The 18,689-nt window shown below is 39.6% G+C and overlaps 1 protein-coding gene across 1 annotated transcript in view; it reads right to left on the bottom strand.

The window, feature by feature from the left end:
* Window positions 1-17,026, bottom strand: part of LOC149071225 (uncharacterized) — a 53,461-nt gene extending 36,435 nt beyond the window's left edge. Inside the window, exon 1 of the mRNA XM_089248206.1 lies at window positions 16,288-17,026. Within this exon, the coding sequence (XP_089104332.1) occupies window positions 16,288-16,334 (47 nt within the window). The 5' untranslated portion in view covers window positions 16,335-17,026. The remainder of the gene's footprint in view (window positions 1-16,287) is intronic.
* Between the last annotated feature and the right edge of the window lie 1,663 nt (window positions 17,027-18,689).

Here is an 18,689-nt window from a genome sequence, read left to right as displayed (position 1 = left end):
CTGAATTTTCATGATTCCCATTTTCTGGATTTTCATGATCCCTATTTTCTGAATTTTCATGATTCGGATTTTCATGATCCCTATTTTCTGAATTTTCATGATTCGGATTTTCATGATCCCCATTTTCTGAATTTTCATGATTCCCATTTTCTGGATTTTCATGATCCCTATTTTCTGAATTTTCATGATTCCCATTTTCTGGATTTTCATGATCCCTATTTTCTGAATTTTCATGATTCCCATTTTCTGGATTTTCATGATCCCTATTTTCTGAATTTTCATGATACCCATTTTCTGGATTTTCATGATCCCCATTTTCTGAATTTTCATGTTCCCCATTTTCTGAATTTTCATGATTCCCATTTTGTTAATTTTCATGATTCTAATTTTATGAATTTTCATCGTGATTTTCATTTATTCTGAATTTTCAGGATTTCCATTTTCTGAATTCTCATGATTTCCACAACTTTCTGAATTTTCACAATTCTCCTCTCCCGTGAAATATATAATGAAGTCGGTGATAAGGGCCACCGAAATTATCAAGACGCCTCTGGCACCGCTATTATTTTCACATCGGGCCCCGCGACATGTAAGGGTGGCCCTGTGTGTGACAGGTGCCCGGGTCCCGCTCTCGAAATTGTAATGTGTGTTGTACATTTTATTTTTGAAAATGTTTATGAAAATATAAATGAGGCATGAAGAGAAAATAACCCTATTTAGAAGAAACTTTAGTTATTGGCCCCGAGAATCCATAATCGTCGTGATGATTACGGGGGGCGCCAAACATTTTTGAGGGACCCCTTCACCCCCCCCCCTCCATATATTTTGCACCGGGGGTGGGGAATCGGTATTTTAAAAAAGATTAATTGACATTCAAATGGATGATACTTCAGAGTTAATGAAAGAAAGAATTCATGACATAAAAATTCAGAATTGATGAAAATCAGGAATTGATGGAAATTCAAAAATTATGAAAGCAATGATTCAAAGTGAGGGCGTGGTAGCCCAAGTCGATAATATGCTCGCCTAAAGTACCAAAGGATGTTTAGAGGTGTCGCGAGCTCGATACCCGGTGCGTCCTCGTCAGAAACATTTCCTGACACAGGGATACAACAAAAAAAAAACGGTGACAAGACCGCAGGAAAAAATTGCTACCGCAGGGAGTACCCCATCGAGGAGTTCGCGCACCAACCCCCCGATAAGTATAAAAAACAAGCCTCCATTCGGAATTGGCAATAAATTGTAGGTCCCGGTCAAATTAGCCCTCGTGTGTAGAAAATGACTGTGGTCGTCAAAAATGATCAAATGAAATGATTCAGTAACTCGTGAAAATTCCTAATTTGGGGAAATTTGTAATTAATGAAAATTTTTAAAATTAATGGAAATTCCTAATTTGCGGAAATTTGTAATTAATGAAAATTTTTGAAATTAATGAAAATTCCTAATTTGCGGAAATTTGTAATTAATGAAAATTTTTGAAATTAATGAAAATTCCTAATTTGCGGAAATTTGTAATTAATGAAAATTCCTAATTTGCGGAAATTTGTAATTAATGAAAATTCCTAATTTGCGGAAATTTGTAATTAATGAAAATTCCTAATTTGCGGAAATTTGTAATTAATGAAAATTCCTAATTTGCGGAAATTTGTAATTAATGAAAATTTGTAAGTAATGAAAATTTTTGAAATTAATGAAAATTCCTAATTTGCGGAAATTTGTAATTAATGAAAATTTAAAATTCATGAAAATTTGTAATTAACAAGGGGGAGAGGGGGGTCAAAAATGGCTAAAAATTTGCTTACGTAATACTTGAACGGTCCCTAACATCCCTCTCTTCCCACTTTAGTAAACGGCATTAGCTGATACCGTTAACCGTTGTGTGGAGCACCGGGCTAGGCCCCCATCTCCTCCGTCATTGGTTGGATATTATCAAATGAGACATGGCTATAGTGTTTATGCTTAATATAATAAACACTAGAATTAAATTTTAGGAAAAGAAAGAAAAAGTTAAAATTATTTACGTTGATTTAAAAAAAAGAATCATTGATTTAGATAAATTTTGAAAATTTTAATGTAAGGGCATGTTTTTTTTATCGTTAAATGGTCATCGATTACTCAACTGATTAAAATCGATTAATCGTTTTGATGAATATCGTTATGTCTGGACGTGGAACCTTTGCCAGTTTCTCCGTCTCCTTCAAATCGGTGGTTTGGTTATCGTTTGACCGAGAGAGTAATATCAGATGGCTGCGTCCTGGAAACTTTTAGTGCGAGACAACTATCGTTAAATCAAACAGCCGGAGAAGAAGGCATTTTTATCATTTTATAACTTTTTTTACATTTTAAGAGATTTTTTTAAAAAAAATTTTGGGTTTTTATAATTTTTCTTCCGAAGGGTAAGACAAGATTGCGCATGGTTGTGTTAATGTGTAGTGCTTGGGGTGTATATGAAACTGGCATTAGCTTGAGCAAACAATATTTAAGATGGATGTTGCAGTTTTCTTCTTCCAGAGCTGATTTCGGACTGTCTTCTTCATGTTATCCTGGAGCAAGATGGGCCGTAGTTAGAACAGCATCTGCCTTGCTTGGAGGCATCTTGCGTTCCCGTATTCTGGGAATTACGAGGGCGATTGCTCAAAGCGTGTAAACACACGCGGACGGAAAAAACACGCACAAACATTCATTCCAATGAACAGATACACGTTTTCAAGGTGAAAAAAGAAATTCCCTCGGGAAAAAAAGAAAAATAATTCCGGAAGCCCTGAAAAAGAGAACAATAGGGTGAATTTTTTAAAACGTAAGGAGGAACCTTGAAATGACATCAAAAAAGGAGGACATTTCCTCCTAAAAGAAGACGTCTGGTAACCCTACCATAGTATAATGTGAAATTATTATTACAATCAATAATAGCATGCAACGAAATTCCCAAAATTCGATTTGTTTGTTCCCCCCCCCCCCCCATCAGTCTTGTTTGCTGCTTCATCCACTGATCGTGAGAGGAACTGGATGGTACGAAATATCATCCAAGTCCCCCCCCCCCTCCCAAAAACCCACATTACATCGAATGATGTGTTCATAGCCCCCCCCCCCCACTCATACGGCTGGAATTTCTTTCCCCCTATTAGTTTACTAATTCAGAAAAACATAGTATCATATCGCGTAATCATGAGATGAGGCCCTTGGGTCGTTCCCGGGTTGGTTCATTCAGACTGCTTTGCTTCTGCTGACGAAAAACATATACGGTGCTCGCTATTCGAAAAAAGTTGAAGGACCCGCCACCCTTCTCATAGGACTCTAAGTAGGGGTTCCTAAATACGAACCACTAGTAATAATAATTAGCGGGCATCCTTCTTAACATGAACCTCGCTAGATCCCAGTGGCATCGGATTCATGGGTGCTGTGGGTGTTCAAGCACTCCCAAGAATCGATTAAGAAATCAAAATCTCCTATAAAAAGCTGAAGACAAGCACCGTAACAGAACGGTTTCCTGCTCCTTCATCCAAAAAATGTCTTCACGCGGACGAAAATCGGCAAAGACACGTAGGGCGCGCTAGCCCAGGTAGATAAGATACACAAGCACCTCCACACTTGTCCGACTCTTTTCTAGTGTCGGATTTGATTGGATAGTTAGTATCACGTGATCAATGACGTCTGATTAAGGATTTCCTCTCTAGTTTTGGCTGTTCTTCGTAGTTATGACGATTTTATTTATATTTTTGACATTATCAGCCAATCAGAATAAGGCTACTGTGACGTTATAGAAACATCACCGTATGTGTAAAGTGTACCTCCTGCTGTTACGTTTGGCAACTTATCGCCAAACACCAACGTCTATTAACGATTTCGCTTTTATTTTGTCATTACGTCTCGTTTGCTCACACGATAATAAATTACAATGATATAATTTAACTATAATACTATAACGATCATAATAATAATGATATATATTATATAATAATAATTATATTGACATGCAATAAATACAGTGGCTTGCCGAAACACAATTTCTATGTTTGGTTTTCTAATGAATCTATCAGCATTATGAATCAATAAATGATAGCAGGGCCCAGCTTCGCTGGGCGCTCGCTTCGCGAGCCGTTACTATTGTCAACTTGATGCAACTGAACCACATTTTGATTAAATCAGAAAAAAAAAAAAAACATTTTTTAGTGATTCAATAAACGATAACTTATTATACGGGGGTGGCCCCCCATTCCCCCTGTATCGCCAAGTTCGCTGTTTGGGAGACCCCCCCCCCCCCCTATTCCCGTGCATCTGACAATTTGTGGTGAATTATAATATAATAAATCATGTTTATCCCGTGCAACGGTTAAAAGAAAAAAATTAAATGTGATAAGAAATTAAACTTTTCAAACGAAGATGCTAGAAAAAAAAAAATTGGATTTTTACGAAGGGACTCGAACTCATAACCTTCGTTTTAAGCGTCCCGTGAACTTCCCACTGCATCAATCCTGGTTGCCGAACTGAAGTTAAATTTAGAATATCCATTATTAAATGTCGCTAGGAAATATGGTGGCGCCAAATGGATCAAAAGTTACGGTAGCCTCGCGGTCTACTGTGACGTTTCTATGACGTCACAGTTGCTTGAAAAAAAAAAATAGCGCCAAAGCCACATGCAAAAGGTTACAAGGAAGAAAATCCTGATTTTACGTCTATGATCACGCACGTCCAATCAAATTCGACACTAGAACAGAGTCGGACAAGGATTGAGGCGCTTTTTAAGATACTTGTCTTAAGTACCAAAAATTATGTGTAGAGGTGTCGCGAGTTCGATACCCGGTTCGTCCTTGTTAGACACTTTCCTGATGCAGGGGTACAACAGAAACGACCACATATGATCACAGAAAATATTTCTACTGCAGGAGTCCCACACCAAGGGGCTTGCACATCAGACTCTCGGCGAGTATAGACAAGACTGCAGTTTGGGATCTGTAATTAATTGTATGTGTCAGCCCTCGTGTGGGTCCGAGTGGCATGGTGGTAAGATGCTGGTCTACCATCGTGAAGGTTGTTGTCTGGGTCCCGGGTTCGAACCCAAGGGAGGATATAGGTAAAATATTTTCCCTAACGAACTCGAGGCGACCACCGATAGACAGCGCCTTCACTTCCAACCCATCTCACTAATGGCAGTAAATTGCAATATAGCGATATGGCCAGAGTTGGTGTTTGGTGAAGTAGTAGCCCTCGTGTGGAGAAAATGACCGTGGTGCAGCACAAAAATTATCAAATGAGCAAACACACGCGACATCACACCACAAATAGATGAAACTTCCAACATTAGAAAACAGATGGCGACAGCATCCGTATTATCGGTAAAAAGAAACTTGATTGGCTGCCGGTATCCAACAACTGCATGGAAATGAAAAAACAAAAGACAGCTGTCCAGCAGATTAATGACCCGCGCTCCAATCAAATCCAATGTCATCGTTCCGGCTGGTCACGTGATTATGTGCGCGTATGTATGGATGCCTTCTTGAATGAATGACACATAATAGCACGTGCACGTATTATATGTCTTCTTTTTTTTCCAACAGAGAAGAATGCATATTATAATAATAATAAAAAAATCGCAGACTTCTGGAAATTTAGTTTATTCTGAAGGCAACTCCATCTGCACGTTTTACAGGCATGTGATGAGTGTCTGTCCTCGCCGTAACGGCCCATTTACCACCATACGCTACATACACAGCGGAATGATGGACGACTCGTAAACATATGCTCAACCGAATGAATAGAAGCAAAGGAAATGCTTAGTAATAATAATAAAGCTTCTCAGAGAGACGAAAACAACTTCTCCTTCTTCCGCCAAATGTTTGTTATCACTTTTCAGAAGCTTGACGGTCAAGAGCGAAACTTATTTGAAATTTCAAACTAGAATTGTGCAGACGTTGTGCACTGGGCCCTACTTTGGCTTGATGGGCGGGGGGAAGAGGGGGGGATTCGTTAGCAAATACAGTACATGTTGTTGTTTGTAAACCCATCAAAAGAAGATATGCATTATTTTAGATGAAAAAATATAATTTTAAATTCTTCATGAAATAAGAATCTTAGAATAAACGCTTTTTCTCGTACACACTCTCTTATGAGCAAAATCATTTACAATGCCATCAAAATCACCAAATTATTTCAGCTTCAATACACTATAAAGCTAAAAATGACAGTTTTTTTCTTGTAAAAGACGAGCGAACTGATTATTTTATCCTTTTTAATGAGAAGAATGATCTTTTTATAGCGCACAGTTTGATAATTTTTGTCGCCCCACGGTCATTTTCTGCCCACGAGGGCTAGTTACACGGGACTAATTTACTAAACACATGGGACCTACAATTTATTGTCGATTCCGAATGGCATCGACTCTATACTCGCCGAGAGGTTGGAGCGGTAACCCCTCGATGTGGGACTCCCTGCGATAGCAATCTTTTTCTCTGTGGTCATGTCGTCATTTCTGTTTTAGCCCTGTGTCAGGAAAGTTTCTGGCAAGGATGAACTGGGTATCGAAATCTAAACATCCTTTGGTATGGATTATTATATTAGGGTTTTTATCCCTAAACATCCTCAACTCTAAACTTCCTCTAAACACCTCTAAGCATCCTTTGGTATTTTAGGCAAGTATTTATCTTATTGACCTGGGCTGCCGTGGTATAGTGGTGATGTTGTCAATGATGATTCAATGCTGTCCCAATATTGGGAAACGTCTCTTTAAACCTCTAGCGTTATTCAACATTCGTGAGCATTGTGTCATCAACCTAAACCAAGGGTAAAAATTGTTGCAGTTCGTTTGAAAAAGTGTTTGCGAGATCAGACGCATGAAGTTTTGCATTGCAAATATGCACAATCTCTACGGAGATTTGAGGATTTCATGCTGATCAAACACGCAAATTTTCTTGCCATCGTTTCATAAATCATTTTACGGTCAAAAGATGTGAAATTGTGTGAAGAATCGAACAAAAGACCGTGACACATTGAAACATTTTTTTTTTTGTTTTGGAACTGATATTGCAATACAACGCTGTGTAAAGTCTATTACTGATTGGTATAATATTAAAATTGATATTTAATAGGGTTTGCTAATAATGGGCACTTTGGATGATGTGATTTAGAGAAAATTCTTTTATTCTACAAAATTTTACCAAATAAAGTTTATAAAAATTTGAGTAAAATGCATACCTGGGCTGTGGACAAATCGCAAAAAAAATCTAAAAATTTTCCCGAAGAAAAGGGGTCTAAAATAATGCTACTTTTGACTTTTTCAGGGCATAGAGACAAGGCCGTCTTAGGAGCATCATGGGCCCTCGGGCCAAGGAATTTTTCTGGGGCCCTACCAAGCTAATTTACATGTATGCTCCACGAAAATTTCAACTATACCTCATCTTTGTAAGAGCCCTCTTCGCTTGAGGCCCCGGCCCGGGTCCGGGTGGGCGGCTCATACGTTAAGATGGCACTGCATAGTGACCCTCTTTATGTTGGCAGACATGCTGCTAATTCCAAACATTTTGTGCTGCTCTCACACACAACCTGCAATCTAGTAACTACACAAAGAAAATTTTAGGCGCCAATACCAATTTTTTAGTCGCCATGGTGTCCTGGTGACTGGGATTTGCCCAGTTCTGGTATATACTCCAGAGGTGGGGAAGTCGAAAAAAAAAATAGGTGGCAGCCAAATTTCCTAGGAGCCAAGCTTCCCCCCCCCCCCCCCAAGAAAAAAATGACCCTAAATAATATTTCATCTTACTTTTTCCTCTTCCCGTGTTAGGGGACACATTGTTAAAATCGAAGAATTGTTGAAATTCAATCGTATGAAATTTAATTGTTGCTCATATGGAAATCGGACTCCAACTCGAAACAAGTAATAATGTGGCCCCCACCCCTTAAACTCCATAACATAGGCTATCTTATCACTCGGAACTAGAAATTATGTAAACACGATAAGTGCATGTTGTAACATATCAAAAGGAAGCTCTATTCACGAGCTTTAAAACAAGACCAAACTCGGGACCGTAGCTCTAATACCTCAAGCGTAAAGTTCGATCAAAATCCGGGAATGTTCAAAATTAGCAACATTATTCTCAACTTCACGGGTAGAGCGAGAGAAAAATAGAAACGGCGGCCAGCTGTGAACCACCGAATCGTAGATGGATTTCTCAAGGACATACATTTACACAATGTAAAAACGATCAAAAATGAAAATTACTTTTCTCCAACATGGGGTTGGCATGTGTCCAATGAGATTCCCCATAAGCTCACGCACATTTTCTCGGCTCTCGCCCTAAATAATTTGACGGGCGGGAGAAACAAGAAAGACAATCAATGGCCTTCATTATGGAGGCCTAGGCCCTCATAAAACTGAGCCAGAGACCTCCTGCGAACATAATCTTCAGGGGAGGTGGGAGAAAATGAAGGGGGGAAAAACATTACACGTAATCGAGTTAGGTATATTTTTTGGTGTCCCCGAAATTATACAGAAATGTTCTTTCATGTTGATAATGTGCCAAAGAAGTGCCTAATGCGGCACCTGGCGTGGTTCTGACCGACCTTGATCGCTTTTCGGCGCCGTTTTGATTGTTCGACAGTGAAGTATACAAATGAAGGAACCAGGTGGCCACAGATTTCGTGACATTTTGGGTCTTGGCGCTTTTTGTTTTTTGCTGGCCCACGCCCTTTTCCCGAATGCTGGGGCTGTACGAGGTAATCTTTTATTGAATCAGTTTTCGTGACCGCGATGACTTCTAGGATATTTTTTTGATGACCAACAAATATGGGGGGGGTCAACAACACCAATGAGTCGGTTGATTGATGGTGGTCGTGGTTACCGGGGGTGCCGGATTGGTGGTCTCGACATGAATGGTGACGGATATCGTGAACCATATTTGGCACTATTATGACCACAATGAATGAATGACCACACAGAATATTTGCAGTTGGAATACGGAAAAGGGTCTCTTCCCTATATATGATGCATGGGCGCCGCAACTTTGACTTTAGGGAAGGGGTGAGTAAAGTTGGAATTGCAGTTCTCCCCACGACAAGGGTCAAGGATGTTTTTAGTTACCCACTGAACAAAATGTTATCAACAACTGGTACGCTGTGCAGGCGAAAAGTCTCGCCACAGAGAGCAACAGGCCTACAACGATACAATTATTCGACAGTTACTCATAGTTAGAAAAATTGATGGCAGATGACATGATCACTACACATAACAAGCATTAAAAACATAAACACAAAACTTCATGTTAGGTTCACTACACCATACCCACACATTCTAACATTTACCAGTTCATTAGAAATTCCGCAGAGAAATATGGACGAGGTGCATGTGTGGTTTAGTAGTAGTTCCTTGCAAGAGGGGGATCCGGAGGGGGCGAGATGGTGACGATCGTCCCTTCCAAAAGCCGAGTAATATAGGGGAAAGTTTGTCTTTCCCGTAAAATACAGGATGATCCGATGCACCTACACAATAAGTCACTTTTCCGACGCATCGCCCCGAGGATTCGCCTGCCTCCACTCCAATTGCAACTGAAGATACCTGCCTTCGCTCCATTCGTACCTGAAGATATCTACCTCGACTTTATTTGCAGAAGAAGATGCCTGCCTCCATTCCAATGAGTAGCTGAAGATGTCTACCTCGGCTTCATTCGTAGCGCTGTGAAGATGCCTGCCCCCCCCCCCCCCCCACTCAATTCATAGCTGCAAATGCTTACCTCAACTCCATTCGCAGCTGAAGATGTCTACCTTCGCGCTCCATTCGAATCTGAAGATGTCTACCTTCGCGCTCCGTTCGAATCTGAAGATATTTGCCTCTGCTCCATTCTCAACTGAAGATATTTGCCTCTGCTCCATTCTCAACTGAAGATGCCTGCCCCCACTCCATTGGTAGCCGAAGATACCTGCCTTCACTCAGGAGTGAATTCAGGGGGGCGGTGGGAACGAGCGCCCTCCCAAGAGCCAAATAATGTGGGAAAATTTCTATCCCGTAAAATACGGGACGATCAAACAAACTCACAAAATTCGCCTCTCCCGTCACATCATTCTGGATCCGCGCTTGAGGCCGTGTTAACGCATGGGTCCACGGGCTCGGCCTGAGTGCGGGGGCCCAATTATCCCTTATTATTATTCGGCACTTGGGAAGGTTGATCGCCCCCATCCCCCTCCTCTGGCTCCACGCCTGCGCTGACACACACACACACAGTCCTGCTTTCAATATAAATCCCACCGTGATATCTCGTGGGACCCTTAAATCGCCTCGACTCATCGTCCGAGAATCACAGTAGGTTAAACCATAATTAATTGCGGAATTATTAATCGGACGATTATGAACCTTTAGCTCCTCCCCCACTTGCTTCTCTCAACCAATAAGAGCGTTCAGAAATCAATTCGAACGGCAATAAAATATTTATCGCAACAGAGTGAAGGGGAAAGAATTGCAATTTGTCCGTTTCCGTGGTCAACACTGATACACTGACCCGTCAAAAAAACAAAATAATAGCCGGGTGGTCGAGATTATACTCACACACACACACACACACACACACACATTAGATAATATCCTAGTGTAATGGGCGCAGGTTTTTTGATTTGGTGTTTTATTTATCGCGGTTAAAAATGTGGGTCAGTCGCCGTCTCGAGCCAATGGCGGTGATTTCATGCTTCTGTTGTCGGAAAATGGGTCAATGTTCTTCGATTTCCAGTTTCCCTCTGACTGCGTTTTTATTTATTTATTTTTATCATTATCATGTTGTTACATGAAAGACTCTTCTCTACCATCTGAGGACGAGTCATGTTGAGATCTAGGATAAAATAATGGATCTCTAGACCCATGAGAAGTTCAATTTAAATGTATGTATTTGAGTTGTAGGATCTGTGTGACTAATATTGGGCATTTGATAGATGATGCAAACAATATCGCAATACGGTCTATCCTAGGGCTTCTTAACATCCTACGCTGACTCATCCGCCATTTTTTTTAGTGAAAGTGTGACGTCGGTATTATCGCTGTAGTCAATTGTAATTCTACACCCTGTATTTTTTTAACGGTTAGGCGCTACATGTATCTGCAAAGCCAATTTTTCGTTCGAAGATAGAGGACAATGAGTACCCTTCTTTACTAGGTGCCTTACTGGAGACAGGAGTCTTCAACGCATTGCCCGCCCGGCCATATATGCCCCTCAAAACCCTCGCCGACGAAAAGACATACTGTATAGTTATAGTAGACTTTATAGAAATGCTGAAAAGTCATCAGTGAAAGAATTTATTCCGGAATTAATGGTAAACAAATAAGAGAAATGATTTCAGAACTAATGAGAGAAATGATTTCAGAACTAATGAGAGAAATGATTTCAGAACTAATGAGAGAAATAGTTTCAGAAACTAATAAGAGAAATAGTTCTAGAGTTATTGAAAGAAATACATATACTTGAACGGCCCCTTAATTAAAAATAATATCAAAATATTATCGAGTTATATAAGGCTGTTTGATTCGGATCCACCCAACCCCCTCTTTAAGTCTCCAATGTGCGAAGATAGATACCGCAGTAAAACCCCGGGCTTCCTGAAATTTTTTTGTTTTTTTCTGCCCGCAATATCTGAAAGGTTGAAGACCCCTCCCCCTCTTTTGCTGTGGTCAAATCGTCGTTTTTTGTTGTACCCCTGTCAGGAAAGTTTTCTGACAAGGACGAACCGGGTATCGAAGTTCGCGATACCTCTACACATCCTTTAGTACTTTAGGCGAGTATCTTATCGACCGGGCTACCGCGCCCTTATTGCCAATAGACACCACGTGTTGCGTGTCTTTAGACCACGGATTTCCAACTAGGGTTCCATGCCAGGTTTTTTAGGGGTTCCACACGATCAAATGCCACGAAACCTTTAAAAATCCCACAAGGCTTTCAAAGAAGAAAACTTTCTTGTTACTGATATTCGCAAAGCTGTTGTTGCATTTTAACGAGATTAGCCCCGTTTACATGGGAAATCAAAGATCCTCAAAGGGAAAAGTCACAAAGGATTACGGGAAAGAGGCACGAAACCGCAAAAATCCACCACAAAAGACGGTGTCTTTCTTCCCTTACGAGGGAAAAAAAGTTGCCAAGTTCTATCCACCGAACCACCCCCGTTGAAACCCCCAATTTTTTACACATGTGAACAGATCTTTAGCATCGTTTAAAAAAAAAACCAGACCACTTGGAACACTAACCTGTAGAGTATGTAGAAGCATGTGAGTAACCAAAAGAATGACCTGCTGAGCGAGGGACAAAATCAGCGGCCTAGAACGATGTGAAAGCATGTGAACGACCGAAAGAGTGACTCTACCTATAACAGGGCATATTTACTGTGTAGTAGGGGGGGGGGGGGCGCCAGCTTGGTATGGGGCGACGAATTTGAAGGAATGCGTAGTCAAGAAAACTATACTGGAATGGGTGAATGGCGGCAAAATTTGTACAGCTCACAGGCTAAAAAAAGGATAAATTCGTATACGGAGGGGCCCCCTAAAACTATGTGGTCCTTGCCAATTGATCGAATTTCCGCGTGGAAAAATGACGCATTTGCCCAAGCGCCACCTTAAACACTACTGTTATGACTCGAATCGAATTAGAATCGGTGGCCGGTTATTGATCGCATGAAAAAAAAAACAATACAATATGATATAAATAAATATTTTTGGAGCAATAATATAAATTGAATTATCAAGTTTGCTGCAAAACTTTAACTGTTAATGATTGTATGTAGTAGAGAGAGAGCGAGAGAATAACGTTATAGCACTCGGAAAATGCAGCTCTTGTTGGTCTTCAGAGGCTGCAATTAATAAGAATGATAATGTGAAAGTTTATTCTATGAGTGGTTACTAATGTCATTTTACTGCATACAAACATCAATTGTTAAAGTTTTACAGCAAATTTGATAATTCAATTTATATTATCATTCAAAAAATATTTATTAATATCGTATTTTATTGTTTTTTTCATGCAACGCATCAATCAAAAACTGATTGTCAATTCCAATCGAAGAACCATGTAACAGTTGTGTTTTTTATTCAATAGGTGGCAGAAGAGGTTCCAGTTTAATGATGTGATGCATCTTGTACTGTATATTATTTTGTAAGAGACATATTTTTGGCTGATAAAATTTCATTTTTAACTGTTTGTTAGTTATGGACAAAAGTAATTGAGGGATGTACCATTTCTTCAGGGTTAATATTTACAAAATATGGACGTTTAGAGTCTGGGAATGCTGCCGTGCATATTAGGGGTTTTTCTGTTGCGCAGAGAAAAAAAAATACCATGTATTGCATATAAGATAGCATGTTATTTTGTCATTCTACACAGATATTGAAAAAACAATATTGTGAAGATGAAATAAAAGATAATGTAACCCCATCTGGAAGAAAACAAGGTTATACAGTAGAGGGCACATTTTTCACATCATGTACCCCCATTCTGTAGCTAGGCTTTCTTAGACCAGGGTTCTTAACCTACGGGTCAAGACCCAAACTTGGGTTGCAAGGGTTTCTGAGATAGGTCGTACAAATCCACTTACAGCCGAGGATTCATGAGCTTTACGGGCCACGACCCAAAACTTGATTCCCAGGCAGTGCAATCTTAAAGCATGGGACCACACAGGCACGGTCCGGAAGTGGAGGGCCTCAAGAGAAGAAGCAGGCCTTACAGAAATAAGATATGGTTGCAATTTTCAAGAGTTAGCGTGTACATTTGCCTGGTAGGGCCTCCGAAAAATAACTTGGTTGAGGGAGGGGGGGGGGGCCCTATGATGCTCGGACATGATGGCCCTCTGTACATGGGCTTCTAAGATGGGTAGCACTAATCCACTTACAGCCAGGGATTCTTGAGCTATAGTTCACGATCCAAACTTGATTCGCGGGAGCTTCCCCTATAGATGATTCGTACAAATCCATTTACAGTGTTTTATAAATGCACTGCGCGCGTCTCTGGTTTCATTAATTGCGAGAAATAAAAAGTCCCATGTTATGTCCTAGGTCACGAAGCTGATCTTGTTGATTTTGGGACGTGCCTGAAAAGGTTAAGAACCTCTGAATTAGCTAATCCCAGTAAATAATATATATATATATATATATATATATATGTATAAAGCTCGGGTTCAAGTGCTAATCATCCCTCATCCACCAGTTGACAGCAACAATGTTATTCAACAAATGGGTATCTTATTCTCAATCTCTCAAGATTGAGAAAATCTTACAATGTGCTTCTGTAGTATTGAAACGTCTGTTGAAGATCATTCGAATTGCCGATTTCACTCCGGTAAGACGTGTTCACGTCTGGCCTCCAAGGAAAGGCCTCTCTTTGAGGTCTAACCCAGACTGAAGTAAGTATAACAGTTTCTTGGGCTTGGGATTGACATGGTTAGGTAGCTTTGGAAGGATTTCCCAATGTTTTCGTTTGACGTTCTTTTGGATCGTTGTCCTCCCTGTTAGATGAGGCTCAGCTCTGCGGATCAGCGAGGTACCGAGTTTCTTGACTTCCTGGCTGGTCGAGTCGAGAACCCTTTGTGTTCTCGAATATCTCTCGCCTCATTGGAGATCAGTTGCTCAGCCACTTACACTTAACATCGTCGTGGCAATGGTAACACGGGCTAGTGTCTTCTAGTCACTGTGCCACTTGGTGCCGGGTTTTGAGGTGGTGGGTTTACTGATCCAAAGAGCCGAGCTCTCAAATCACTTGATTCAAAACTATACGCATTTAAAATACGGGATCCCGTAGCCAAGTACACGTCGGCTTAATGTACCGGAGCACTTTTACCCTGGGCCCCGTAATACTGTTTAGACCAGTGGTTATCAACCTTTGGAAGCCCGCGCCCTGTTGATTTTCTCTTGTGAGTGGAAAGCCCGGGACTGATTGGGATATAAACGAAAAAATAAATAAAACGAACCACTCGCTGTGTGTGTGTGTGCCCGGTTTGACTGAAGTCAAGGCCCGGCGGGGTTGAGAGACACTGACCTAAACGGTCCTGTATACAGGATGTCCGCAAGTCCTAATTCGGCCTTTATCTCATCAAGTTATAGAAGAATGGTTCAAATTTAAAAAATGCTCAAATTGTATTCAGAAATCATTTTTTAACATTTTTGAGAGTGAAAATACAGTGTGCCAGAAAATAAAAAATTTAAATTTTCATATGGATACCCTATCCTAAAAAACGCAATAAGAAAGTTGTTGCCCTGCCCCTCCTGAGGCCAACAAAAAACATTTCCTGTTTCCAAGTGCAATATTCTCAAGTGAGGTATTCGAATTAAAAAATCGTAGAAAAGTCGGGAAGTATATCATAAACTAACAGACAACGGTTCTTTCTCTCATTTACGCTGTTTTTTTCCAACCTTTCTCCGGTTTTCGAACTCAAATGTCTCAGTGGCAACATTGACTGAACATTGGCAACATTGAAAACATTTAAGATTTATAATAATTTTTAAAAAAAAAAATCAAGAAAATTGTGCGAAAAATTTTGATAAAATTAAAATTCGATATAAATGAAAAACTCATTAGGCAGAGAAAATACGTACAAAGGAAAAAAATGAAAAATTTTATCAAACATCAGAAAAATTTAAAAACAAAAGAAAGAAAATGCAAGAAAAATTAGAAAAAAAATTCATACTGTTATAATCAAAGAAAAAACTAGAGAGAAAAATATTCAACAAAAATTAAAACATTTGGGAAAATTTTGCGAAATCCTGAAAAGAAGACAAAAATGTAAAAAAGCAATCTTTGAGAAAGGAAAATCAAAACTCGAGAAAGGAACTGGAAAAATTAAAAAACATTTTACTGAAATTTTTAGAATTTTTTTTCCTTCGGCAAATTTAGCAAAATTGAAAAAAACTCGAAAAAAATATTCAGGTTAAAAACATTTTGACCAAAAAGTGCAACGAAAATACTATAAAAAAATCATAAAAATTAGGGAATTTTTTTTTAAAAAAAAAGGTGATTTATATGAAAAATAAAAAAAGGAAATTTAAGAATTCCAAAAAGGAGAAAAATATTCAAAAATTAAAAAATAATAAAAATTCTCACATGTTTATTGATATTAAAAGAAAATCTTTTACGTAAATTGAAACTATCAAATTCCAAATCTAAATTCAACAAAAAAAAGTTCTTTTCCAAATTTACGCATAAAGTCCATTTTTTACACAAAAACGAAAGAATTCAAGAAAAATCGAAGCTAAAACAAATCTATCTCGTAAACTACAAATTTTTGAGGATTTTTTAACATAAATTTCCGAAAAATTCCGAGACAAAAATTTAATTTACTCACCCACAAGTACATATCTGACAGATGCACTTCTTCCGTCCCGAAGCCATTTCCTCCAGAAATTATTTTTTTTTTGTCAGTAAAATAGCGATAGAAACACCGTCCACTTGAATTAATTATCAATTATTTTAATTATTGTTATTATTATCATTAGTCTTTTTTAATTCAACATAATTTCTAATCAAATTTCAAAATTCAAAAAAAAAAAACCAACAAAATTTCGAGTTGTTTAGACGATCCTCATCCGATGAGAGTGATGGCGATGACACAGAATATCAACGTCACTATCTTCTTCCACCTGGATTTGAACGTCACTATTTCATTATCCGTCTCATCAACATTGAAATCACTGGATTCTTTTAATTCGTCGAAACATTTACTAACGAGAATTTTGTATTTAGCGGCACGTAGATTCATCGGGCAATCCTTTCCTGGTAATTTGAAATTTTTTATCATCGGAGGGATCGTCCCGACGACGTCGATCAGGATCGGGATCGGACACTATTGAACGAAAGAATGCGACGTTAAAAACCGATCACCGAACGTCACATAGCGTTCGAGAAGATCGCGGAGACGATCCGTTACCGATCGGCCAATCATGTCCCGTCGCGATGACCATCATCACGGACATTCGATTGTTTTTTCGCCCGACCGATCCCCATTTTTTTTATTGTTGCTTCTCCTGAAAAGTTCTGATCCATTTATTGGATACTTTCTCTTCTCTCCGATGATTAAGTTTTACTTTGTGGTCTTTTTTTTCCCTTCGAGCTCAAAGAGGGCGCATTAGGGCTCACGAAAAATCGCGTTAGGGCGCCGCTTTCGGTTTCTATGGGCAACCCGTTAACCGACCAACACTTTTGTGTTAAACAAAAAAAAAAAAACGGGTAAAAACTAGGGCAAAGGCTGCAACACAAGAGGAGTTAATCGTTCAAATGGAACTCGGAAATCCCGGGCCGATTTTTCCCATGATCCTGAATTATGATCATTTCTAGGTTAATATGACCCCTGTGGGTTACCACATCCCTTGAGGATTTCGGATAGTTAAAATTGGGTATTTCTTCCGGCAAGGCTTCACAATTACGTTCGGAATATGGACAGTATAAAAGTTTATACGGACGTGAGGTGCCGGAAGAGGGCTCCACCGTCAGACAAGTGGTTTGGCGATGGGCACGGGATGAGTTCATTATCGGTAATTACTTCCGCGTTGTTGATCCGTAAGAAAATTGAAATCAACTTGTGCAGTTCATTGGGGGGATCCCGTGTGGTGGGTCAATAGGGCTCCGACTCAAACAAGTGTCCTCTTTCCCCCCATATGATTGAAAATTCTCATCTCAGTTTGAAATTTTGTTTCTTACTTGAATTATTTCCTTTTATTTTGTTCTTTGTGATTCGATTCCATGTTTTACTGCTGAAATGCATTTTTACTTAAGTTTATGAGGGGCCTCAAAGGTATCACGGCTCCGGACCCTACGAATTCCTTAGGACGGCCTTTTTCACGTGATTTTTTTTCTTGTCTGTTTTGAAGTCTCATAGGCCTACGTTAGTGGTGCCTAAAAATATTAAATATCATGGCTTTGTGGGAGGGAAACTTTTTTTAAAAAGGTTCAAAACACAGGCCTTAAAAATATTAAGGTCCCGGGTCCTTGAACTTGTTGGAACGGTAGTTTTTTTTCGGTTTTGTCTGTTTCAAAATCTCATAGGTCTTACGTTGGTGGTGCTTGGAAATATTACGGCCCCAGGCCGGGAAAAATTTTTTAATGGAATTTCAAACCAACGAACATTGAGCATTTTTTAAATTTGAACCATTCTTCTATAACTTGATGAGATAAAGGCCGAATTAGGACTTGCGGACATCCTGTATACAGGGTCGTCTAGGTCAGTGTCTCTCAACCCCGCCGGGCCTTGACTTCAGTCAAACCAGGCACACACACACAGTGAGTGGTTCGTTTTATTTATTTTTTCGTTTATATCCCAATCAGTCATGTGCATGACCGGGCTTTCCACTCACAAGAGAAAATCAACAGGGCGCGGGCTTCCAAAGGTTGATAACCACTGGTCTAAACAGTATTACGGGGCCCAGGGTAAAAGTGTACATCAAGCCGAAGTGTACTTCGCTACGGGATCCCGTATTTTAAATGCGTATAGTTTTGAATCAAGTGATTTGAGAGCTCGGTCCTTTGGATCAGTAAACCCACCACCTCAAAACCCGGCACGAACTTCTTAGGACGGCCTTGTTTCCAATGATGTTTTTTTTTGCAACGGTGACAGTGTATTTGGTGCCTATAGAAAAAGTCTCACAATCAAACATACATTTATCACTTACATCAAAGGTCTTCAACTTTTCAGACGTTGCTGGCAAAAAAATGATTTACATGAAGCCCGGGGCCAACAAGTCATACTGCGGT

The sequence above is a fragment of the Pholcus phalangioides genome, unplaced genomic scaffold (assembly GCF_987345545.1).
Source record: "Pholcus phalangioides strain wild (caught in Gottingen) unplaced genomic scaffold, Ppha-v1.0 ptg000019l_1, whole genome shotgun sequence".
In the NCBI taxonomy this organism is placed as follows: domain Eukaryota; kingdom Metazoa; phylum Arthropoda; class Arachnida; order Araneae; family Pholcidae; genus Pholcus; species Pholcus phalangioides.
The sequence above is the reverse complement of the archived record's forward strand: the minus strand, read 5'-3'. Positions and strand labels throughout refer to the sequence as shown.